The sequence below is a fragment of the Lepidothrix coronata genome, unplaced genomic scaffold (assembly GCF_001604755.1).
Source record: "Lepidothrix coronata isolate B3197 unplaced genomic scaffold, Lepidothrix_coronata-1.0 Scaffold133, whole genome shotgun sequence".
NCBI lineage: Eukaryota > Metazoa > Chordata > Aves > Passeriformes > Pipridae > Lepidothrix > Lepidothrix coronata.
The window spans coordinates 1,046,612-1,073,923 of record NW_016690313.1 but is presented as its reverse complement, the minus strand read 5'-3'; the positions used below and the strand labels follow the sequence as shown (position 1 = coordinate 1,073,923).

The 27,312-nt window shown below is 37.1% G+C and overlaps 1 protein-coding gene across 1 annotated transcript; it reads right to left on the bottom strand.

Annotated features, from left to right (window-relative positions):
• Positions 1 to 1,540: 1,540 nt before the first annotated feature.
• On the bottom strand, positions 1,541 to 26,858 carry LOC108503200. The gene is made up of 7 exons (XM_017826971.1): positions 26,716 to 26,858; positions 17,951 to 18,085; positions 15,346 to 15,440; positions 12,103 to 12,152; positions 2,730 to 2,766; positions 2,568 to 2,629; positions 1,541 to 1,937 (listed from the first exon to the last, which is right to left on the bottom strand). The coding sequence occupies exons 1-7, from the start codon at positions 26,723 to 26,725 to the stop codon at positions 1,541 to 1,543; spliced, it is 786 nt and encodes a 261-aa protein (XP_017682460.1). The 5' UTR covers positions 26,726 to 26,858.
• Between the last annotated feature and the right edge of the window lie 454 nt (positions 26,859 to 27,312).

Here is a 27,312-nt window from a genome sequence, read left to right as displayed (position 1 = left end):
AATGCAAAATGATTTAGCCACATATATATTCACGTATGTTCACTTCCCTAGAAATTGTAAGTAGAAGCCCAGATCATGCTTGACTCAATGGAGAGCACTCACAGAACATAAATTGCCTATAGCAGGCAGAGAAAAGAGAAAACATATTAAGAAAATGCAGTGCCAGAATATGATGTAAATAGAGAATGTCTGCCCCAGCTCCCTGCCTTGTAATCAGTCCTTCAGCCCCAAATGAGCAGATTTGTTCTGTGTTTGCTGACAGTGGTAGAGCCACGTCCTACCCCAAAATGCATCATTTTAAGGGAAGGTTCACATCAAAAGCAGGTGAGGTTCTTTTCCAAAAAAAAAAAAAAAAAGCATCACACCAAAAGGCACGGTCACTTGGAAGGAGGTCACTTCTTCTGTAGTATTTCAGTGATATTTGATGTGTCATGGTTGAGGAATGGTATTCCCAATTTAGTGCTCCCATCCAAACTACACCAACACTCGCTTCCCCTACCCCTCCAGATGGAAGCACAAAAGGCAAATATCACTGGTTGGGAAAAGAACAATTTACTGGACACAGCAATAACATAAGAAAACAAACTGTAACAGCAACAATATCAATAACAGAAGTGTACAAAGAGAGGGTGATTTATATGCAAAATGCTCACCAAGCCTTGGAGGATTAAAAACGATGGTGGACAGACCCTGCATCCACGACCAGAGAGGAACATCCTTTCTTTTCCAAGCCAAGGAATCCCCTTTCCCCTGGCAATGATGTAAGATGGTATCGAATAACATCAGGGTGTTGGCCATGCCCCCTCTGGCTGATCTGGACCAGAACCAGGACAATGTGCCCACCCACCTCCAATGCCCACCCGTGCCCTCCAGCCTTGCTACTCCCAAAGCAACACCTGGGAAATAAACACAATTCCCGTGTATTTCCCTGTGTGCAAAGGGGCTCATGGGCTCACACTTGAAATAAACGTGAGTCAGTGAAGCTTCAGCGCAACCGTATATATATTAAGATACAAGTATATTTTCCTCTGTCCAAGAAGATTTCGGCACGGGAGACGCTAAACCACAAAACCTTTACTAACCAGCCTACACTTTCACAGCCCGCGGAAGTGCTCCTTCAGCTCCCAAGGGAACGAAACAGCTCGCTGGACCAGAGAACGAACAAACAAACAAACGAACAAATAACAGACGAGCTGTATTTACGCGTTTGGGAACAACCGGGATAAATCCTGGCAGAGTCTTCAAAGCCAGAGCCAAGGAGCCAACAAGGGCCCCTCAGGGCCCGGCGCTCAGGCGCCACCTGGCGGCGGCGGCGGGGCGGGCCCGGCCCGGGCGGCGCGTCCCTCATGCGGGGGAAGCGCTGCCCTGTGGTGTAAAATAAACACACCGTGAGGGAACGGGGAAATGTTCCCCCCGGATGGAACGCGCTCCCTCACCTCTCCGGAGGGAAGGGGAAAGGCCGGGAGGGGCCGCCTCTCTGAAATTACTGAGTCATCCTCTGAAATTGTCGCGTCATCCCCCGAATTGCCGGGTCTCCCCGTCAGCCCGACAGTCCAACACAGCGCTGGGCGAGAGCAGAGGATTTGGGGGAGTGAGAGGGTGTCATTTCGGTAACAGTGCCCTTGCTCCCTGGCCCACATCCCTGGCTGTTTGCAGACACCAAAAGTAATAGATACATGAAGGTGCGGAGAGTGAGAGGATCCAGCTGTGAAACGAGGGGGAGGTCTGAGGGATGAGGAGGAAAGAGCAAAGGGAGCGCAGTGAGCACAGACCAGGACACACAATAATCTGATCTGTACAAAATAATCTGTAACTTCAGCAGAGTTACAGCACGTACCAAACTCCTGGACTCCAAGGAGCTGCTCTGCAGAGCTGGATGTTTCACATGTTTCCAGCACTCGGTGCTCCTGGGCTGTGGTATCAGCTGGAACACGCCCCTGTTATAATAATAAAAAAATGACTAATTAAGTCTGAAGGGCTTTTTCAGTGCTGCATCAGCCCTGTGCCAGGATGGAGTCATACATGGCACAGCCTCCCTATTCACCACATGGCCGTCAAAAAAAAAACCAAACCAAACAAAAAGATATGTTTTGGCTCCTAATAGTATCTTCTTTTTAGTTTTATAAGTTTGCTTTCTCTCTACTATCATTATAGGCCACTCTGGTGGCTTGAGTTTGAGATGTCAGGATAAGGCAAAAATCTATAAATGACCATTATTCTGTATTTTAAGGACTCCGAACAAAAAACTGCTGCCACATTGTTGGGCTCAGGGGCTCTAAACATTCTTGGTGTTTTGTGTGTGCTGTTACAGAAATGAAATATTAGAGTAGCAAATACTATTTCCTGACACTTATATTTTAAAATACGTACATATAATATGCTTGTATTGTGTTGTACTTCCCCTTGATGTATGTGTTTCAGAAATGCAATGGTGCATTTGCTGTCTTCCTAATAACAGTTGCAGCTTTTAATATACTATAGAGAATCTTACAAGTAATAAGATCAATATAAAACCAGCTTGAATCCTATTAGTCCTTTTTTTTTTAAAGGAAAAAGAATTTCTTAACCTTTCATATTTTGGGGTCTTCCTCTTGAGCCCACTCCTGCAAGTTGCTGGATGACAGAACCTCTGAAGATTGCAATGGAAAAGAAAAGGAAATAATGTCTGTTTATTCAAGGATCATTACCTCAAAAGAAGTAACAAAAAGGAATTGGTACAATTCACTTACTTCTAGTAGGACCAGGACCAAGAGCACGTTCTTCTTCCTGCAGAGAAAGCTACATTTATTATCAGGAACAAGTTTTAATATCAGCTTTAAAGCAATAGCTCTAATTTAATGAAACCAATAAAAGCTTTAGTATAATAAAAGCTACAGTATGAACCAAATAACAGTAAGAATCTCTGTTACATAGAGATGCACTAAACATGACAATATGTTAAGGTTTTGTATTTCTTTAAAGAAGTGTGGGATCAGGCACTAAATCAGAGTAGCTGAAACTCTGAAGAAAGGTTTGGTTTCTCCTTGAACTTGATAAATCAACTATTTTTATGATTTAAGTAAGTGAAAAAGCCGTGGCATCTTACAGCACGTGTTGTCTCTTTGCATTTGAGATTTTGCATGAATTTAGTGTATCCAAAGGAGTCAAGTGCTACAAATACAAATTCCCTGGAGATCCTCCAAACACCTTGAAGCTGGAACAAACCCAGGCAAGGCTCAGGCTGATGTCACCAGTGTGGCTGTGACTGGGCTGTTGAGCCCGTGACACTATCACTTTCTATCACTCTATCACATCTTTTTAGTTTTACTTTGCAAATATTGTAAGGTTTGTATACAAATAATTTCTAACACTTTATAAGCCTTATAAGCTAAGCTTTATAAAGCTCCATCTCCAAAGGAAAAGAAAGTTTAAACAGTAAAGAATAAATACATAGCAACAATAGTACAGAAATACATGATACATCCATGCTAAATTTAGTTATCACTGGGGTTAATAACCATGTAATCAAGACATAACATACAGAGAATTGATTTTTTTGCCAAAGAAACCAACCACATTTAGTCTTTTCTTGTTTAACACTTTCAAAAAGCTAGAAATTACTGTGTATAGATCCTGCAGTAACTCTAGGTGGCATATTGCAAACACACATAAATGATGGATATCAAGATATTAAAATTATTTCCCAATATAAAAGTCATGTTGTAATTGATAATTGTTTTATTCTTGAAAGCCTTGCTCATAGGAGAAAGCACCTGCTTCTCCTCGTTTAAATACAGGTACTTCTATAAAGAAAAGTAAACTATGTGAAAAAAATTTTCAAAGGATAGATCTCACTGTCTTTTGTCACTGAAAGCGCTATTATTTATGGTTATTTGGGAAAAAAGACTAAACAATGATATTCTTCAATTAATACACCACATGAAAATTAAAGTTATAAGATCATGATTCAGGAAAGCTTTTAAGCAGCTTTGTAGTTCAACTCCACTGACAACAAGTCATACACTTACATTTTCTTTCTGGGGGAGTCATTCTCATTAACTTCTAGTTGACTGATGTAAATAAAATACATGGAGAATACCCTTGAGTGCCTCTATGAGTGTACCAGGGTCTTCACTGCCCACACCTCAGGGTAGACAGTGACTGGATGTAAAAAGTTACATATACTTTTACTTGGAGACTGTTTGATATCTATTGGTTACTCCTATTTTCTGTAGAGAAATCCGTGGTGTTCTTTTATATCAGCTTGGAATAAATGTTTATGGCCAAAAAAGCTATGTAATGAGTATGAATCTCCACATCCTAACTGCCTTGAAATCACGTTTTAAAATAATTTTAAGACTACCAGTTTTCCAAAAGGAGAAGCCACATTTCCCCCTGTCATGCCTATATAATGTTTCCAGTTTTATGTCTGGGAAATTTCAGTAAATCTCCTATCTGTCAGGGGGTCCAGCCTTCTGGAATAATCAAAATTATGTGTCATTACAGAAACTTCTCTTATTAAAACTACTGTAATGATTTTTTAAATAGGCATTTCAAAAGGCTAGGCCTCACTCTCCTCTCAGTTACATTAGAATAACCCCATCAACTTCAATTATCTTATAATAATATGAAGATCAGAGACTTATCATTGTCCACTTGCTGCTATCTATGTAATAGAACACTGTGGGCATCAAATCTAGCTTTTTTTTTCCTGTAGAAAATGATTTCTCTTTAATACTTTTAATAATGAGATCTAACATAGAATCAAAGTGACTTTCAAGAATTTCCTATTTGTTCCTTTTGTGATTAAATTTTTTTTCCTAATATACCATAAAAACTTTAACCAAAACCTAGAATAATGAGATCAAAATTATTTAAATGAAAATACATGTCTAGACTATTGAGTTATGTCTCCTTAAACCATACTAAATAATACAAGCTGAAGAACAATAGCTTCCAGCCAAGGCTTTTGTGCATTCGGAAAAACTTTATCAAGGCTATGTTAAAAATTGCATTAAACTGCATTAAAATTTTATCCCTAATGTGTATGACCAATTATGCCATTTCAGGTGTGGTTTGGATCTCTATGTATGTTACACCACAGTAGTGAATTTTGCAACCTAAGTATGTCCTAGCACTTCAGTCTTCAATGTCACACGTCAAAAACTGTTTTCCCATGAAAACACACGATTTTGAGAAAACTCATAATCGAAGAAGGGAACACAAGAGTAGCTAATTCTGCTAAAATCAATTAATAAATAAAGACAGCTGAACTTCATCTTGGAAACAGGCTGTGATCTGAAACCAATTATAGGCAGCTGTACCCAGACATCCACAACTATGAGGAATGTGAGTCTTGGTTTTCCAAATTCTAATGCTCAGTCTTACCTTTGGATATGTTCTCCTTACTTTCACACAGTAGGGAAAAGGGTTAGAGAATTTTCTCCCTTATTCCTTATTTCTCCCTTTTAAAATTGCACTTCCTTTTTCTTTCTTTTTTTTTTTTTTTTTTTTTGTTGGTTGGTTGGTTTGGGGATTTTTTTTTGTTGTTTTTTTCAATCTGAATAATCCCTACCCAAGATTTTTTGCTGTTTCTGCATATTGCTTCTGGAAACTTGTGATGGATGAGCCTGGCATAGCCATGACTCTGAATATTAAATTTCTGGGTAAAATAGGAGAACAAGTTATTTCAGCTATGGATTCTGGAGATAAATATATGTATATTCCCCTCTGGATAACCACTTTTGTGCAGCCTTACTTAACAGAACTCAGAGATGAACTGCAGAGAGAGGAATTTTCAGAATAATGTGGTTAATGGATCCTGGCATCTGTATAATACAGAAGTTCAGAAAAACAGCCCAAAAAAGAAACAGATTTGTTTTCAATTACAAGGTTTAAAGTCATAGTTTGGTTGACTTAACTGGAATATTTCTAATTTACCTCTGGTGAGGATCTTGCCAAGTATCTAATTTAAAAACAATTTTGGCTATTATGCAGATGATGATATAACATTTTTTAATTTTCCAAAGGATTCTGTGTTAACAAGTAAAGTTTTTTTAATATCAGGTGAATGACATCATTCATGCTAATTTACCTGCACTTTTCAAATCTAGAACTACACTAAGACTTGCCCTTTTCAGAAGAAGACACGTTTTGGAAAATAAAATTTAAATCTTTATACTCTCTTCAAAACAAGGGAGACAGGATTTGCAAGAAGACTCTCCAAAAATTCCTTGTGAGGAGATATTTGTACCACTTAGGTTTAGGTACATCCTTGAAAAATCTAACTTTTGCAGCTGATCCCTTCCAGTTGTGTGTACAATAAATAGCAGCAGGATCCTCCAGGGGCTGGTTTGGAGAGTCTGGATCAGGCTCCAAACTCTGAATATTCCTCTGGAGGAACCTCTGTTAATTGTACCTCAGGCAGATACATCTCCTGCAGTACTGGGAATACTTCCTGCCTAATGTTCCTGTCACTTAATTCTAGAGATGTCAAAATTAAACAGTATTAATTAAGTACATGTAATTTAGAAAATATACAATTCACAACTATTTATTGAGACAGACTGTGCAAATACTTGTTTGCAGTTACTCTGTACATGTTCACTAGAACAATAATTAGCTTCCTAAAACATGCTCATTGCCTAGGGAAGTTTAGGTGGCATCAACTAGACAGTAATTTACCTTAAGTTTTAAGTCTCTCAAAAGAATATGCCTGTAAATTCCAACTAACTTATAACATCAACTAAGTATAATTATAGGATTTTTTAAAAAATAAAATAACTTCTTAAATTATTGCCAAAGACAATCCCACCTGTCCAAGGAAAGAAATAATATGGTTAGAGTTCTCAGAGAAATTAGAAGAAAACCACATTTTATCAGAATAGATGCATTAAGTTTAATAATGATTTTAAAGCTTACAGATGCTGGTCCCTGCAGATCTCATGTGAGTTATGAAATCTAATATTATTCTCATAACTCTGTAATAAAGTTTTATAAATGTTATAAAAAAGGTTTTTACTAAGAGTGAACAGAAATCTGAACTATCTGGCCAAGTAATAAAATTGCATTCCTTTCTTGCTAAGTGTCAGGTAAGAAGTTTTCCCTGGAAATTCATTGCTAAGTTTTCCTTTTCCACTGGACTGCACTCATTTTTTAATTCATAGGCTAGTAGCTTTTCTTAATGGGTTTTCCATTAACATCTAACTTGACTGCTAGCAAAAGAAAAGGCAAACATAAAACAAAGTGAGGGAAATAGTCAAGAAAAAGCCTTTTAATAATTGATTGTATTGCTTTCCAACTTTGCAATGTGTTTTGCTGTGCTCATTTCTTACTCATTACAACAGACAACACAACTCTGGGCTTCCTCCAGCAGCACAAAAGGGGTTGCAAAAGCACACTGACCATCCTTATGGAGGGATAATCCCGAGTGGAAGATCTGATATAGCCTTTAATACAAACTTGGAAAGGATACTGTGGTTCTAAGAAAACAGACACGTGCAGTATTCTGGGCGTGAGCGCTCACAGTGATGCCTGGGTACCTCCCCTGAACACCTCTGTCCTGAAAAGATTACAATACCCTGCTGGAAGATGGATAATTAGTCATACTTTCAACTGCTGATTATTGTGGGTAGACAAATCTGATTTTGAAAATGTTTTTAATAACGTACATGTTAGAGGATAATTTTTGCTTCATTTGTTAACCTTTGTTGCTGAATGTCTCAAAAATCCTTGTTTCACTCTGAATATTGCTATAGCAGCTGAAGATCAATAATTGCTTTCTCACCATCATTGAAAAATAATGACATGTCCACGTGTTTGATCAGCAGCAAATTAGGCCTTCCAGCTAAATGGCACCCCTTGGACAAGTGAGCCAGGATGGAACAGGCAGGTGATTTTGCTGTCAGAGATGTCTGCACAGCGATGCAGATGGAAAGCAAAGCACTGTTGGTCCTTAGGCAGATAAATAACATAAATGAGGATAATACTGGAGCACTCAGAGCAATGGTTGTGTTTACCTGTTTTGCTGGTTAGGGGTAGGCTGGTATCTTCATGCTTAACTACCCAACATACAGGTGTGGCCATTTCCACACTGTCCCAGTCACGCCATGTGAATATTAAAAATAGCCTGTAACAGTTAAAAGGTATCCTTATTCTGCCTCTTTAATTAAGAATGTTATTGCATTAATACTTACAATTTCATTAATGTGGTGAGATTTCAAGAATGCCTACATTCCATTTTCACTCCCCCCCTTCAGATTATTTTATACTTCTATTTATACATGACTGTGTATTAGAGTGAAATTATTTCATACCCTTAAAGCTTGTCATAATGTTCTTGGAGAGGACTTGTTTTAAAAACATGTTTTAGTTAGTGAATGGCTTAGAAAAATATACTTGGTCTTGTTCCCCCTTTTATTGCGTAGGAAGCTGGAAAAACTCCAGTGATCACTGGTATTACTGTCTTATAAATGACTGCAATATATTTCTCTAAATTTCGCACAGTGTTGAATGGTTTTGGCAGTACAAAGTGGATAATGTGAATTAAGTTTAGTCTTTAAACTAATTTTCCATATGTATGGAAAATCTGAAGAACCTCGATTTTCAACCAGAAAGCTCTTTTCACATCTTATTCCTTACTTATTAATTATTCTGCAAAGAACAACACAATGGCAAAAAAAAAAATAGAGGAGGGGAGAAAAAGGAAATGGAAAAAACAGAATTACATTTTGTAGCACTTTGGTGAACAAAATACACATTTCAACTAAATCAATTAGATCCAACTCCATGTAATTATCCTGAATGCAAACTCAACTTGAATTTAACTTGCTAGGGGAACTATGCAGTTCGCCTGTTTAAAAAGACAGATTTTATCACCAGCTAAAGGCAGTTCAATTAAAATTGGAGGCTTAACCACTCAGAAGCCTGCTGGCACTGCCTTGATGAGCTGTAATTCTAATTGGAAACTCTCTGCAGTCAGTGCACAGCAAAGAAAAACAGCCAATTCCTGGCTGTTTTTCCAGGAATGCCCAAGTTCTCTGCAGATGTTACCAACGTACTGTCTGGAAGGGGATTATGTGACGTGTTCCATAGATGAGGGGGAATAAAGAACAGGTCTGGATCCACCTGAACCACGAAGCTGGTTTATTCTTCTCTCATGAGAAGCCTCGACTTTCATTTTTCTGTATGCTCCAAAATATTTTTTCCTTCAGGTGTTTTTATTTCATTATTTCGCTGACAGTTGAAGTCTATTCTGTACATGCCAGCAAAGGCCAGAGGGAAATGCTGGAAAGCTTTTATGTTTTATATGCTGGAAAGCTTTTATGTGGAGGTGACCAGCTTGAAGCACCTTAAAATGAAAGCTGTATTAATGGTAACTTAAGCAATTATATTTGAATCTACTTGTATATTTTAGAGCTTTTGATAACTGATTCAATGCAGTTGTAGCTGAGTCTATAAGAAATAAATATCATCAGCACCATTGTTAGTATTTCATTACTGTTAAATAACCTCTTTGTTAATCTGTGGTTTCCTCACTAAATGTTCATAAGTTCAGTAGTTATGTAGACCAGCGTATAGAATTGCTTTTTTGAGCTCTGTTTTCTCAGCATATTCCAGCTACTGTTTCAGTGTAAAAAGCTCTTATGCCCTGTATGTACTGCAAACTTCAGAAAGCAGGATTTTTTTTTTCCTAAAAGCAAAAAAAACCCCAGACATGTAGTAACTAACACCAGAGAGTTCCAATTTTAGCTGAAACATCATCACAGAACACTGCTCTCAGTTCATTAACTGTGAGACTTTAATAACTAGAATGAAAACAGATGACAGTTTTATTTCCCTCTATAATATTATTTGAGGTTTTGAGCAGATTTTTATATTACCACTTGTAATTGTGATAGCCTAAATATGTTTACTGCCTTTATGCAAATATAAAATCTAATATTCAGTAGAGCTGCTTGCATTTTTTTTCAAATGTTAAACTCCTAATCAACAATTGCTTCCAAAAATCTTCAAAGAACTTCTCAATGTTGCATTTTCAGTTTCGATATTTAATATGCACATCGGTAGCCACAACTGGTACAAACCATTTTTTTGTGTGGTGTTGACAGCGATTTGCTTTCATCTTTTTTCATATTTTCCTGCATAATTTCCAAGCCTCTAAAAGTAGGCTCTGCTGACACGGCATTTCCACAAGCAGGATTTCTCTCCTGCAGCTGAGAAAGGATTGACTCAGCTCCGAAGGAAACAAGTGATCTATCAGGGCCATCAGGAATTGCAACGCTGAAAGGTGGGAGAGATGGGAGAACTAACCGAGCTTAAGAGAAAGAATGGAACGTCACAGAATGGAAGAGGAGGAATATGGAAATGCCCAGAGAAAGCTTTTCAAATAAAAGGGCTGTCTCAGCTCTTAGTTGCAGATAAGACGCTGCTGCTTTGAACTCATTTCACTGAATCACCTTGAACATTTTGAGTAGGTTTTGAGACAGTCGGCAGAAGTCAAAAGGTTAAGTCTTCCACTATATTTTTGAAGTAATTTTGCTGTTTTTAAGTCTATATTCATCTCTCAAAAGATTTTTTTTTTTTTTTTTTTACATCAAAGGAAGAAAGACAAGTAAAAATTTTAACGGGTAACTTTTTAGTGTTATAACCATTTTTTCTTATGGGTATGATCAGGGTAACTTTTTCAATCTCAACTTTGAAGAAGAAGCTACTGATGTATTTTAGGTCCTTTAAAGTCACCTAATGTAGTATCTCTACTCTTTTTTTCAGGATCTAATAATAATGAATAAAAGCAAAATTACTCTATAAGGGGAATAATGTCAAGTTTTCTTTTTTTCTTGCTGACTTTTGAAAATAGAATGTACCTTGGAATCAATGTTTCCTTTACAAAAGACTACATTGGTAGGGTTTGGAATTCTAATTAAATGTGACTCTCAAAGTAATTGTGCTCCAATACTACTGTTGGGATGAAAATAAATAGCATTTTTGATGATTTTCTACAGCTGTGTCCCTTGGAAAGGGATGTTACAAATAACAATAATTCTTAAGGATAATTAGTTCACATGTTCATTGCCACAGTTGGTGCATATATGTTTTAGCTTTTCCCCCTCATTCACAGTGTGTCACCTGGACATATTCAAACCTCACCCTTCTTGGAATACACCCCATGTCATCTCAGGTCTGTTACACAGGGATTTGGAGACTCCGAGAAGTAAGAGGAGGAGGGAGAAGACCTGAAGAACTCCTGTCACTGCAGAACTGCTTTATCAGGGGTAACGTCTGCCCTGGATTCTTCTGCAATATTCTTGCAGCTGGTGAAAATGTGGGTTGAGCTCTGTCTGGCTTAACTTGTGCCCTACATTCACAGGCCCCAGTGCCTGCAAGGCTCTGCCTCAGCAACCTTCTAGCACACCTACCATCCCCTCTAATGATCTGTGCCCAGAGATAACCATTTCCTTAGGCTGCTGTGTCAGGAACAGCTGCATGGAATGACCACACACATCAGGTGAAACTCAGTGTTTTGGAAAGATTCCTACAATGTGCTCTCTCCCCCAAAAGCACGGTGTACTGGGAGTCCTTCACACTGGTTTGTATCTCTTGTATTCTGGTAGAAAAGGTAGTAGCTACTGGGAAGCTACTTTCACAAGACAATACAATAATGAGCAGCATACTGCTCCATAAAAATGTACCTTTCCAAGAGTCTGGAAATGTCCCAGTGGGGACTGAGTTTTTAACATAATAATCTACCACTGACAGGCAGAATCTCATTGTGATAAGGTGAGTTTCTAACTGAATTATCAAGGCACGTGTAGTCAGCAATCTGTCTTGGGGCAACTGCTAACAACATTAACAACTCTGAACTGCTAAACCATCCTAGTACTGAAAAATCACATAAAGCAGCTAAGATTAGTTTTTTATTCTTCAAGACTTAAAGATTTCCTTAATTTTAAGCAGAAAAGAATCCCGATGAAGACATTTCAAGCTGGCTAAAGATGTTCATAATGGTTCTGTTGCATCATGCTTTGACCCTGAGCATGATGATTGGTTTTAGCTAGAAAAGACAGAATATTTCCTCAGAAATTGCAAGGGATTCTGCATTTGTGTGGCATTCACATTGCTTACCAGTTTTTCTTGTGCCGTGGCGTTTTCATCCTGTGATAATGTACAGGTACCTGCTCATTGACAGGGAAAAAAAGATGGTTAAACACTTACATGTCCCTCAATGCAAGACATTTTCTGAGGAAATCTTGTAGAATCATGAGCAGTTCTGAGGACAGCAAAGTATTTCTCCAAAGATCTGTTCTGTAAACTATAGATGAACCTCTTTTTTTTTTTCCTACAGCTACTTAACAGTACTGATTTTAGTATCTTCTTTTTTTCCCGGGTGTAAAAATGTCCATTATAAATGCCATTCTTTCTGCCATGCTTTTTTTTTTCTTCCTCAGGTGCTTAGACTTCAGTTTAGCCAAGCTTAACTTCGCTGTGGTGCACAGTAGATACATAATTTTGCCAGATAAGGCACTCAGCACTGAGCAAATCCATTCTCCTCAAGTTTGAACTTGCTTGATGGTTACAGAGAAAGTCCTTTTTTAACAATTTTATGAGAACCAAGTCCTCGAGGAACATCTTTCATGTTGCCATCTCTTACATGCTGTGGACAGTCACAGATGTTAAATATGTGATAATCACACCATTTCTGCCTCTGTCCAAACTTTTCTAAGAAATATTGTTTCAAACCTGATACTAAGCTTGGTAAAATTCCTGAAGACTTCATGCACAGACTCAGAAAGCTATTGATTGCTTGCCTAATGACATATTGAGCAATCTGTCACAAAGCAGCAGCCACACCTCCTGCTTACCTTCTTCAAGCAGAGACGGGCACTGCTAGTAGGAGTTACAAGTAAACCAGGAGTTTGGGCATTAATAGAAAATTACAAAAATCATAGCTGTGTCCTAATATTATTTTTTTAAAATTCTTAAATTAGACATTGTTAAAATTAAAAATCAGCAGTTTGGAACAACATTGTTTTCCTAACTTATTTCAGCATACATCAACATTTTATTATTAGAAAACCATCCCAAAACACTCGTGATCTATTAAGGAAACTAAACAGCCTCTGTTCCTGCGTAAGTAATCACATATTCTTTATAATACAATCCAAAGAAAGAAGGCCATGGCATAAGGCCATCCATAATGTATAATATGTATTTCTATGTATAAATATGAAGTTATTCTGTCAGTGGAAGTATAAGCATATAAATTCTATAGAGATAAGAGAAACAACAATCTCCTGAGCTGGATTTGCATATTTTGCAATCTTGCAGTGTGTATCTCAGCCTCTTCTATAATTGATTTGAAGCTGCTACAGCAACATTAAAATGTCAGAGACTTCAATTTATGTACCACTCTGCACAAACCTGTTGTCCAGTCACAGAAAGGGAGGCAGTCACAGCATGAGCTGTTCTTTATTTTGCTTGAAAACACCTTGCAAATAAATGCTTTATGGTTCTCAAATCCTCATGTTAATTATGGATAAGAAAACTCTCCAGACAAGGAAAGCATGAGATATGCAGACAAACCCAGCTCTCCTGAGGATGCTGAGTGTGCACTATGGTCACTGACCTGTCACTGCTGATTTACCTTTGGAACACCTTAATGTTTCTGTAGCAGCAGGAAATATATCTTCCGTGGGATGCTGTCAAGCTCAGAGATGTTGGTACCTTTCAAGTTTAATAACAACACGGTTTCTCACTCATCTAAAAATACTGGGATCTGATTTGTGGCTTTCGAATGGCCCATTCAATTTTTCAAAAGCCTTTCAGAAATTACTGGGTTTGTTAAAAAGCTGTGGTATGTGACAGCCAGCTCCACAACTCAAGGTTTAACCAAAGAGTCCTTACAAGCTTTAACCACAGGGAATATTTCCACACCTCGAAATTGAAGCATTTTTCAGGGAAAAAAATATGTAACTTACTTGGCAACTTTTCATTTGAGAGTGAAGACAAACCTATAAATGAATATAATATGGTTCATATTATATGTCATATATATAATATGAAAATAAACCTGTAATGAAATTTGTTTATTTCATTATGGAAATCTCATTATTCAGACCTAATTTAAGACACCTTTTTGGTTAATTCTTGAACTATGATAACACTTGTTTTTCTGTGTAGTTGATATACTAGAATTGTAGGCATCTACCTTACTCTTAACCAGGGGGTTACTGTGGAACAACAAACATTCCTACACTTTCTATTGTTCGTTTCAGAGTATTAATAGGAAATTTAATGAAACTGGAGGAACTCAATGAGCAGAGCCAAGGGAAATTTCCTTGAAAGCTGTGATTTCTTCTATACCATACTGTGAGAAAGGGAAGAATTATTTCATACAGCTGGGATGATTTTTATAACCTCAGAAAGGAGAGCTATAGAAATAAGGGATGTCATTCTGGAGGAATCACCACTGCTCATGTCATGGGGAGCGAGAGAGAATCTGGGGGTTTCATTTACACTCCAAATGTTAGTCTGGTTCACCCACGCTGGAAAACACCATTATGGAAAAATCTGTCTAGAGAAAGAAAGCAGATGAGATTTGTAAGTGAGCATTCTGGCAAAATGAGGCCCCTTCAACAGGCCTGTAATTTACTTGCAGATGAGAGGGGAAAATGAGGGAAGAGTAAAGAACTAGTAACAGTCGGGTTTTGATTATTAATCCTAACTCAATATGACTTCTTATTTGCATGTTTTTAAATGGACTAGAGCACTAAAAGCAAGTTTCCTATGCATTTTAAGTTTCTGAAACACTAGATACCTCATTTCTTTACTCACTTATTTGGAGAACTTCTTTGGTTCTTGTATTCTATTTGTTTTGACAGTTTTATTGCTTACTTTCTACTGAAGGGAAAGTAGCCTACACCACATAGAAATAAAAATATTACAGGTGACATCAGCCCCTTGAAGTTACAGCCACAGATTAGATGACAAAGGACATGGGCATAATTAATTTAATTCCAAAAGAGTGTCACTGGAATTACTTTTAGATTCACTTGAGTCTGTTGAAAAAAATGAATGGATGTTATCATGCATGTACTGTTTTTAAAGCATTTGTTGCTTTTATAGAATGGAAAACATATTTTTTAATAAAGTGAAATAAAAGTCTTTGATTATCAGTGCTATTGTGTTTATCCCAGTGTAAGCTTGAAATATGTTAAATTACTGTTTCTGAATCCTTGTAGGGATAAATTTTGCATAAATCACAAGTGAGAAGGTATAAAAATGAACTGTAGAAAGCTACTACAGATGACCCCCAGTGATGGAATAAATAGTTTCTAATTAAAAAAAAAAGAAAAGAGTATTACATACCTTTTCTAGATTGTGTGTAATATACCTGGCTGTTACATTCCTCTGGAGGAGAAAGAACAGTATCTGTGGCAGCTGGATCTTGCTGCTTTTGGATGCTGGAATAACAATTAAAATTAGTACATAAATAGAAAGGTATAAACAGTTGCATTTATTATATGCACTTATTTTGCATTCTGTCCAAAACCCTGCAGAACTATATAAATAAAAATATAACAAGACGAAAGAAAATATCAAGTACATATATTAATATAAACTATGTGGCTTCAGCCTACAGATTGCAGACTAAAAGCTGCTATAGAAATTACAGAAATAAATCAGATTTTCAGACTGGTGGTGTGTCTATTGGTCATTTTACTATTAAACAGTTCTGCATTTTTTGACAGCTTCACGCAAAAGGAAAAAAGCTGATAGATAAGGGGAAATAAATCACAGCAGAAAAGAAGATTACAAAACCAGACAAGATTGGCTTTTGGAATTTCTAGGTTGTTTTATTCTCACATGCAAGGTGCTTGAAAAAGAAGGGAAAAGAGACATGGCTCTTGGTCCCAAACACCATTGGACAGTAGTTCCAGTTTAGGAGGGAAGGCACTCACTGCTTTTGGCCACACCCTAACAACTCAGTGGAGCATCTTTCCTAAGCCATCACTCACACCATTCCCACCCAGAGACTAATCCTTCCTGCAGAACAGCTGCAACAGAAGGACCATAAGATCCACACAGCAAATAACTTGCTGTTCAAACAGTTTAGACTGCATGAACTCACTTCCACATGTTTTGTTTTAATTTTTTTTTCCCCCCCAAATCTTGGGGACCTCTGACTGCACAAAGCTCCAGTGGAATCCTAAAAAAGCTAAGATTATTGCTCCTTCATCACCTCTCAAAAGAGGATCATCATTTCATCCCTTGCAGAAGTGGAAGGGATAATCAGGTTTTAGAATTCAAGCATTATTGGGATATTAGGTAGATTTAAGTTAGCATAAGGGGGATTGTAATACCATAAGCTATAGGGTTTGAAAACCCAAGGAGATGTAAAACTGTAAGCCTCCAGCTGAAGGATGAAGCAGCAAACCCAGAAAAATGCGGACATCTGTAACACATGAGGAATGTAAATGAACTCATTGTAGCATAAATGATAATTGAGAACTCTCACTGATAATTCAGGATGCATGAAAATTTTAAAATTGGGCCTGAAGCACAATGTGGAGCACAATGTGGAACCCAGTGAAGTTTCTGACCACAGAAAAGGTTGGTCTATTTTCTTAATTGTTTGTAAGTGTCGCTGCTGCACTCCCTGCCTTTCCCAGTATTCTTTCAGTGGCACAGACAATCAGAGGCTGCCTTGCAAGGCTCCTAATAAAAATTACCTCTGTGTCTATGTGTGTGTCTTTTTACATAAGTGACTATGTTGAAAGTTTTCCTGTATCACAGTAATTCAGAAGAACAAACATTACAATATTAAATATAGGTTTAAGGCAATCTAGTTGATTTGCTCCCATTTTACTTACAGTATCCAAAATACTGTAAAGGACAAGTGAAAAGGCATTCACAGTATACACATTACAACTAAAATGTTTAGTTACCAGTGGAATGTTATCTTTTGGTCATCTTATTAAATCAATAATGTTTAGTAGCTGAACACCAAGCAGTTTATTTTCCCCTAAAGTAAAACCACATGGTAGAACTCAGATTAAAAATGGCCTAAAGAAAGGACTTAATCTGATTAGGAGATGACAGCTCCATCCCATATCAATTTACAGAAGTCAGAAGTGGTTAGTTATATCAGTTTTCCTTGGTTATTATGTTCAATCTTGAATAAATGAGGGGGAAAGTCTGTCTGTGCTCCTCACATGCAGTCATTTAATTCACTATTCTTTCCTGGTAAATCTCATTCATAGCACCCCTTTGAAATATGAGCGGTGATGCCAATTACCACAGGCATGTTGGCTGAATGGAACAGAGTTCATTTGACTGGGGAAAAAGTCATCAATGAAATCTCTTGTAATTCCTGTGTCCCTTACTATTTAATTCCTCTACTGTTTATTTTACATTTCCAAGGTAAGCACGCATCCTTTCCTCCCACTCATTAGTTCTCCACTGAGTCAGATCACTTCAAGAATATCCAAATTGATGAATGATGGTGTTGCCTTTTAAAAGCTAAAGAATCATAGAGTGAACAGCTTTTCTCATCTATAATCTTAATCTAATCAGATGTTCAATCCAGTTGAGGACAACACAAATTTAGGAGTTTATAATCCAGCAGCCAAACTGATAAATTGCTTGCAGTAAGGACATTTTATCATGCAGATGTCAATAATCTCAGAAATCAGCATTAAAAGAGAATAGAAAACTAAAATTAAAACCAGGGAGTTCATTGACTTAAGTCAAATTGTCATTTAAAACTGAGTTTGTTAAAAGAAAAGGGTATTATACAGAATTGTATTTCTCTTACTGATATTTTAAATTAAGCTGAAGTCCTGGCTTCAACAAGGTTTGGGTTTTACCTGTGGTGTACATTTACATCCATTCTTCCTCAATAACAGGCATTGGCCATCTGGCAAGAATTGGCAACTTGTTCAATTTTTGTGGGATACATTTGATTAATTACCTTCTCTGCTCATAAACAGTTTTCCTGAACAAACAAACACAACCTCTGTCTCATCCCAGGGCTTGTGCACTTCACTGTCCGGTGCACAAACAGCTTTAGCAGGTTGTTGCATTCTGAGCTGGAAGGTGCAGTTATCTAGCAGAAGAAATAAAGAACACATGGAGTTAATCATTGCTGTAGCAACTTAAAATAAAGTCTTAACTTAAAATCTCTTAAGTATTATAAACTAAAAAAAAGTAATCCTGGCGTATAATGACAGAACAGAGCACAGCAGTGATTTCCAGAGCAGATATATGTGACTCTTGACAACGTGGGTGACCCTGATGGCCCTGGCCTTGGATCTAGGCATTAAATGTAGTAATAACTCAGCCAGCATCAAAGCTGATACTTCATTCTGACGCACACACGAGCAGTCGACCTTTGCTGCTGCAGTTTTGTTATATTTTGAAACACTCACACTACGAAGAGAGGGGCGAGGATTCTCCCTCAAAAATCCTCCGAAGAAATAAACGTGAGAAGTTCACCAACGCAGCAGTGTAAAAGACAGAGGTGGTCAAAATACCAGAAAAGATGACACATTTTTGAATTGCCTCGATTTACAAGGGAGGCCCAGAGCTACAAATGCTTGTTCTTGTTCCACTTCATCGGTCACAGCACGTTCTGCTGGCCCAGGACAGATTTATCTCGCAGGTTTGGCCAGCCAGGTCAGACTTACTTTCTGGCACAACTCACCAACACTTCAGAACTGTAACTAGATGTCATCTACCAGGTGGAAAAAGACTTGCAACTGGTTTGTTTTTTTTTTATTTACTGGTAGCAGGCAACTTCAATCTATCAAAGCCTTATTTTATGGATCATGTGGATCAATCTTGCCCTTAATATAAAATAATCCCAACATTTTAAAATTTTCTAACTATTTAAAATAAGATCTTGCCACTTAAGGGCCTCCTTTAACTTCTAGTATAATATATTTAACCAAATATATAAAATAAGATGTTTTAAAGAATGAAAATGAATATGAATACACCAATATAGCTTGACTTAAAACTCCCTGAAGCAGGATGGAAAGGTACAAGACTTGGCATACATTTAGGGTAAATATAAAAAGCCATTAAGCTCCTTTATAGAATTAGATGTCATAAGTGATAGAAAACCTTCACTTGACAAGCATATCTTTGCAAAGAGGAAGAATTTCAGCTATAAGGAGAAATTCTACTGAAGACACTTTAATAAAAGGATGAGGGAGAAGAGAAAGCTTGAAGGCTGCTCTAAAACTGACCTAGAAATAAACAAGGTAGTGTTAGACACAGAAACACAGACAGAATGACCCTGAGAAACTATATTGGCAAGAGAGTTTTGCAACACTATCTAAACAAACTCGACCTCATAGTCTGTACCTCATAGTCCTTATGGTTCACTTCACCCTGGATTCCAGGGAACAGGACTGCATGATTTCTCTTAGCAAACAAATACTATTACATTTACTACAAAACAACTCTACATATGTGTCATTTAATATATATAGTGCATCACTCTTGATTCTTTTTCAGTTACTGTTACTGTAAGCACTGCTCAGCAGTAATGAAAACACCCCTGACTTATCAACAGTTTCCAGCACAAATCCAAAACACAGCCCCTATACCAGCTACTGTGGAAAAAGTAACTCTACCAGAGCCAAACAACATACCATGACAGTACTAAAGATATTTCCTTTTATTTCTTTTTCATTGTTGTTCTGGAAATGACATGATTTTTCATTTTGGGTCACTGATAGGTTGTGCACATTAAAGATGTACGAGATGAACCCAAGATAAGCAGACGACAATGAGAAAATCAGTTCTGACCATTTCTTCATTAATGAGATGATAAACATATATAAAATTAAATAGATAAATATAATATATAAGCAATTTAGAGAGTAGGTCTTTCTAAACAACGCAGTTAGAAACTCCAGTTAAATCCTCAACAGCCTGACAACACTACAGGAATCTGTGGAAATAATCTAATACAGAAATCAATCCTTGCCTCTCTGTGTCTTTTTTTGCAGTGGGCTTTGAGCTGCACAAGGTGCTCTGTCATACAGTGCACATCTTTTGGCAGTCAGATGGCTTTTTTAGCACCCCTACCTCTGCAATTATTTTTCCTGAGGCATAAGTTCCTTGGTTGGCTTTGTAAGCATTCAGATAAGCACAATTCCTCTGCCCCTGGTTGATCGTACAGACATCTCTGTTTGGGTGATGGCAGTTTAAGTAATAATGAAAAATTTCTTTGGAATTGCAAGGCTGAGCAATATGTCAAAGTGGCAAAAAATTCAAAGCATGAAACTATCACAAATTTCTCTCAGGATTTTAGGTTTGGTAAATAAAAAAAGCAACCCATTTTAAATGCTTCAGTAGTGTCTTTATAAAAACCAAGGTATGTAGGCTTTGGCTGACTTCCTGAGTGATATTTGATTCAGTTGATAAAGGAGTTGATTATGGCCAACAGATGGTCCAAATATTGCTTACTTAAAATGAAGATATTTTACTTTTCATTTATATTTCATGGTTAGATCTTTACACATATTATACCAGAGAAAACAGCTACTCCTGCCTTAATGCTCAATTTAAAAATTGCCGTTTTTCCTGTACATTCCATGTTCAGAATAAAAATATGCATTGTCCACAGTTTATGTTGTACAACATATGCTTAGATAATCTCTCCAGTCTGATCTTGAAGCATTACTTGTTATCTTCTGTGGGGCCTTATTTCATGATGTCAACACCATCAACAAACTGCATAACACGTCAACAAGCTACACGGTATTAAGGTTATTAGCACCAGTTGTTGGTTTGTTTTTTATAATCCATGTAATTTCAATACAGTTTTGAGGAAAATGTTTCCAAAGGCAGAATGAAAAGATCCTCTCCAGTTCTACTGCATGTATCCTATGTTAAGATCTGATCACATACCCTCTGCATGACCAGGTGCTGAAATATTGACTGCTTATCCATATGGATGAAGATCAGTTTTTCAATTCTGAATGCCTCTAAAGCAAACAGTGCCTCACTCCTTGCTCTTTTCATGTTTTGACAGTCAGCCTAAGGATTTATTAGCAGTGAAAGCACCAGGCCTGTTTTACTGTCCTGTATGAATGAATATTCATTCACGTGTCCATGTGACTGGTTTTTAATCTCTGTAAAGATCATAGTTCCTGAATTCTGATCAGTCCAAATATATTTACACCTAAATCACCTATTCCAGTCTCTTGTTAAGGCCTTCACAATGCAATCTAGCAGCTGTTGAATTTGCCTGATCAGTACCTCACTGGGGTCTTTAAAAAATCAGTCTTTGAAAAGCTCTTGAATAACATGAAAAATACTGTGTGAATCTTCAATGATGTAAAATGTGTATTGAAATACTTCTGTATATTTGCAATGAGTTTGATTTGTTCCTGAGTTTCTCAGTCCATCTGCCATGGGCTTTCACTACCACTGGATAGGGCTTCTTGTGTGAGCCAGTGTGACTCATTTAAAGGCTTTTATTCTCCTCTCTGGGATGGAAATAATGTATTTCAGGTTACTGAGCCTGAAATACTAAAAAGGGGATTTGTAAGGCAAAACTAAAGAGAAGTATTCAGGAATATAAAGCTCTAGCAAATGCTGAGATACCATTCTCTTCAGAACATGTAAAAGGAACAAATAATCTACTAATCCAACTTGTATCTGAATCAGTCCAAGGGTTCATATGTACAAAAAAATTGTTAGATGTTCAAGCAAACACAGCCTATGTCATTGTCTTTCCATATTCTGTTTAACAAGCCTTTTCCCACTATTCAAAGACATATTTTTGGATAAGGGATTGCTTGAAAATAACCCCAATTTATTTTCTTTATGTTGCCTGTGTTTTCTAATACTATCCTAGGAGAGCATCTATTTCATGATGACTGTTCAGGTATGCAGTAATAGACACAGTTTTATTTAACTCTATTTTTTGAACTCCTGGGTTTTTCCACACTGAGATTTATCTACTACACTTCATTATTGAAGTGCCTTACAGTTCCCTTGAGTTATGTTTATGTGTTTATAAGGACTGCAATGAATTCTACCCTTGTTTTTACAAAACTCAAACATCATGCCCCATTTGTGAAAATATGTAATTTAACTTGCCTTCTGATAGTTTGTTTCTTCAAAGTAGGCAATGCTATCCTTCCAATGCCTCAAAAGAGATTCCTTTTTGCCAAAAATCTGTGCAGGCAGAGCTTCATATGGCACAAAGGCTTTTCTAGGTAAAAAAATACACGTGCTCGAGTGCTAAATTGTGCGAAGAGATTTGGAATCGCAAAAATATTTACACCTCATAAAACCTTGCAACAGAAATTCCTAACTACCCTCAGAAGAGTGCACTGCAGAATGCTTAATGACATCAACCTTGTAGCTTCCTCCTTCTGAGTTTTGTGGCATTTAGGTCCGTCAAAAAAGTGTTATTTTCTAAATTAATGTCTTCACCTTTTTTCCCATGTGTCATAAAACTCATACAGTACATCTATAGCTCCCATTTCATATAATGATTGCATTAAAGATTCATATGGATTTGTACTAATCAGTTAGTATAACCGGAGCCATTATGGAAAATACCTTTTAAAAAAGACAAAAAGTGAAAAATAATCAAGTGTCCTCAGAAGTTCCAGAAATAACATCAATTAAAAAAATATTTTAAAGAGAAAAAAAATATCTATTTTAAATACTTGTATTACATTTACTTTTCTAGTATGACACACTTCCATCAGGCAGTGAAGATAACACCACCTTATTAACATGTACACCACTGCCTAAATGTAAATAAAAGGTTATGACAGTTATATCACAGAATAAGATGTCAATGAAGAAAATTATAATAATTATTAATTATAATAAATAATTATAATAAAGTAATAATCATAATCACCAGTAATACCAAAGCAGTAGGAGGTCACATTGCTGAATGGTCTGTGATGAAAAAACAGTAGGATGTGCACAATTACTTTCTCTCTGGATGTTTAAAAAAAGCCTTTGTACTAAAACTGAGCTGTATTTGGGGATGCAAATATTGTCAAGTCTGAACCACTACTGTTGTAAGATAAAGGAAGTGTACCATTGACATCTTACAGAATTATAGAAGAAAATCTGGGTAAATAACCCTTGTGAGATTTTTACTGAAACCCATGTAAATTCAACTATTCAACTCAAATTCCAGAAAAGTGAATGTTTCTATCTAGTACAGTGAAAATCTCATTTCCTCACTAGGGTTTTATAGTTGTTTGGTTAATTACAGAAAGAAGAAAAAAATTACTGTAATTCTTTGTGTAGAAAAAAACTTTATAGTTAGAAAAAAATATTTATTTTTTTTAAGATCAGGACTAGAACATAAGACTGCCTTTTGATATATGCCTTCAGTAATGTTTTCTGAAACAACCGAGGAGCCTCAAAAATGGATTTTGTTTAGGTCATGAATCTTAGTTTTCTAGATGAAGATGACCTTTGACGAATCAGAAATTACTTTGTGTAAGACCAGGAAACCCCGGAAATTAGTAAACCTGCCTAGGAAGCTGCTGAAGAGGGGACAACAGTGAGGATCTTTAACAAAGGAGAAAATGTCACCTTTTCTTTTGTACTCTCCATAAAACTGTTCAGCCATTTTGGTCTTCACCTGTCTGAAGGGTTTAAGGGTGATCAGATCTTTTTCTGATATACAGGAACCCAAACTGTTTTTATAAAGAGAACCTATGCATTTACCTCCCCCAAACCACTTTCTTGTCTGTCCATTTTGGTTATTCTGGTTATACCATATACAGCACAAAGGCAAGAAGAGCCAGCAAATGGAAATGGGAGAATGTAGTGTATATTCTGCCACCTGTTTGAGCTCCATATTGGCTATTTGTGCCTGTCTTACTGCACAGGAAAACTGTACTGCAACCAATCCTTTAATTTCTGTGTTCTTTAGGTTTTGAAGGTACCTTGCATTTCAATGGGATCAAATTTCATTTGTGATGTACACAGCAACCTTAATTCAAACACAATGCAGGGATTTGGGGTGTTAACAGCAACAACAAACTGCTAAGACTGACATCTTACCATGCTGTTAAACACACATAAGATGGAAACATACTGTGCAGTAATTAACAATAGATTTTTCTTAACAGAATATTTGATATTATAATGCAAAGTAAACGTTGCTTTAAAACCTTGGCTTTATCAGAGGGGAGGTTAAAAGACCCACATTTACTCATCTACCCCTTTCAGTGACAGCAGTAAGTTATTTGCAGTACTAAGATGGCAGCTTATAAATGTACAAACTTTTCTAGCACTGTAAAAGAGTTAAGTTATGGCTACAACTGTGTGAAACCGAATGGCATGTCCAAATGAAAAAAAAACCATTCATAATATCTCATAATTATTTTGTCAATAACAATTTAAAAAAATCAGAGAAAAAGCAAAGGGTTCCGAAAAGCAAAGAACAGCCCTTATCCCAGGGAAACAAAGCCTGGAATCTTTTGGTTTGAGAGGCAGTTGTTGGGGAAGAGTGGGCACTCCATGGGCAGCAAGAGCTTTCTGGGAGGAATCTTTGTTCGTATGGAATTTTGGGAGTGAGACTGGCAGTGTCAGTGCAGGGCTGAAAAAAGCAAACAACGGCTCTTATCCCAGGGAAAGAAAGTCTGGAATCTTTTGGTTTGAGGGGCAGTTGGTGGGGCAGCCTTGGCACTCCACGGGCAGCAAGAGCTTTCTGGTGTGGCACCTTTGGTCTGGGGGGAACCTTTGTCCGTATGGAATTTTGGGAGCGGGACTGGCAGTGTCAGTGCAGGGCTGAAAAAAATCAAACAATAGTCCTTATCCCAGGGAAACAAAGTCTGGAACCTTTGGCTTTCAGGGGCAGTTGGTGGGCCAGCCTGGGCACTCATGGGCAGCAAGACCTTTCTGTAGTTTGTCTGTCATTTGACCCAAACTACTTTTTTGATATTTCGTACTGAATCACAATACTTTTACTTTAAAAATTCATGTAGTGATAATGTTATAAAAACAATAAAACAGAAGATTTAAAATACGTTGGAGAGACTCGGAATTAATTTTCCCTAAGTCTGCTTTTTTATCATTATGCTTTTCATGAAGGAAATATAAAATATTTAACTACACAAATTGGTAGATTCTAAGATGTAACCATCATTATCATCCAAATTTGCATTACATACAGTCAAAAGAAAAATTTTGGATCTTTTCTTTAGCACACAAATCCCAGGATCTGGTTAATTCTGGAATTTGTATTCTTAAACCATAACCTAGTTAGCTCAGGTAGGACGTTTTCAGAGAAAATCCTAGATAAGTCAACAAGTCCTTATCTTGAACTTACAGTCCTTCTTCTACAACAAGATACACAAAACAGTCCTTCAAGTAACCAAGTCTCACACTATTAGTGCTAATACAAAGAATATAATCTGAAATTGTAAACAACATCAATACAGGAATTTGTGTCTAATTGAGCAATTAATTTTAGAATTAGTTATAATTCATAATTTCATACTGCACAATATTAAGGAGTCTCAAAACTTCTTTGGGGGAGTGAGAAAATTTGCATTTGAAACACAAGCAAAAACATCTTCTCTGCTACCAAAGGGGTGGAATAATACACTGCACATGTGCTTCTATTATCTGCACTATCAGTCTGTCATTATGACAGAGAATAACACTCAGAGCACACAGGATGTTAAATTCAGAGTTTGAAAATTGCAGTGCTGGGTTTGTTTGAAGTAATCCCAAATAGGGTTTACATTCCTCTTCTATAGCACATCAATACCAGACAAACCATTCAATGTTCTCAAATTAAAAAGAGATATATTTCCCCACCAGTTTTTCAAGTGTTTCTATTTCTCTTTTTTTTTTTTTGCTTTCCTTTTCTTCTTTTCTCTCTTCTTTGAATTTATTTTTGATACAGTGGATCGCAATTCTTTCCAACATCACAGCTTTGCACGAGATACATCTGCCTAACTTCTTTTCCCCCATCTATTAATTCTCCAGCATTTGTGCCACTCATTAAAGTCAGCTGAAGTGGATACATTCTTAGCCCATCGATTCAGTTTTCCTAGCAAAAGCATAAAAAAGGAGTGACACTGGCAGTTTTTGAAGGAAGGATGATATGTCAGGAATCCCTGCTGTTACTGCTTATACCCACAGAGTGATAACTACCACGTAATCGCCCCTTTATTATCACCTTCTATTGAACTTCAGCGTTTTTATGAGTGAGGTAAATGGTGTTGATTTTTGGACGGTGAGAATTCAGCTGCAGCAAGGTAACAGCCACCTAGGGGTGGACAAAGCAGGAATGAGCATTGGTTATGAACTGGAAGAAGAAACGAGGGAAGGGAAAGAAAGTATCAACAAGATAGGTGTGGATCTAATCACTATGAAGCAGAAATAGGGTTAAAAATATAACTTTTGGTGGAGATTTTTCAGAAGTTCGTGAGGAATTCAGGTGTGCAAAAAAATCACAGACAACAGCAAGATACTTGTTTTGGGGCATAAAAAATGGACTGAAGACGGAAGGCACTGAAAACCAAGGAGGTCACCAATAAAACAAGAAAGTGATATCCCTCTCACTGATTCACTCTTCAGGTCCTTGATATAATACAGTTTGTATCTTTTAAGGCGATGTTTTATTTCCTAAGTCCGTATAATTAGGTTTCAACACGTGCATAGAAGTAACTTGCCCTTCAGCTTTCCTCAGTCCTGAGGCAGCATCCAATCTCCAGGTCCTACCTGTGTGCATCTGAGCAGGCTTTACATGGACAGGCAGCAGAGAAACAGGAGCACAGGAGAAATCAGCCACGCTCCTTTTGTTCCAACAACAAGGTAGGTGGTTTTCACCCCCTGTTTTCACATTTAACCGTTCAAAGTCACTGACGAAGTCACAGGGGCCTGATTATTGTTGTGCCACTCTCGGGAGCCTGTTATAATAGAAACTACAGCACAGTTGGGCAGAAATATCATCAGTCTCTATGAAAACAGGTCATTATACATTCAAAACTAATGAGGAGGAAGAGATGAGCCCCCAAAAGGAACTGTTCTTCTTGTGCATAGCAGTCGTGTATTTAGCAACGATGGAAAAACTTCGTTTCTGGTCCTGAGTTGCAGGACTGACATCCATCTAATAATTAATGATCTAAAAATACAACTGTGAATATAACATGAAATTCCATTAGATTTTTATATTTGTTGTATCTTTTAACTGATCTCAAAGATTTATTTCTTTTTTCTCACTCTTTCGATTGACTAGCATATAAAATGGATTCATGATTCCAACAGCCTTCTTTTTATTCCAATTATTTTAAAGGCATTAGGAGCAATCAATCTTTA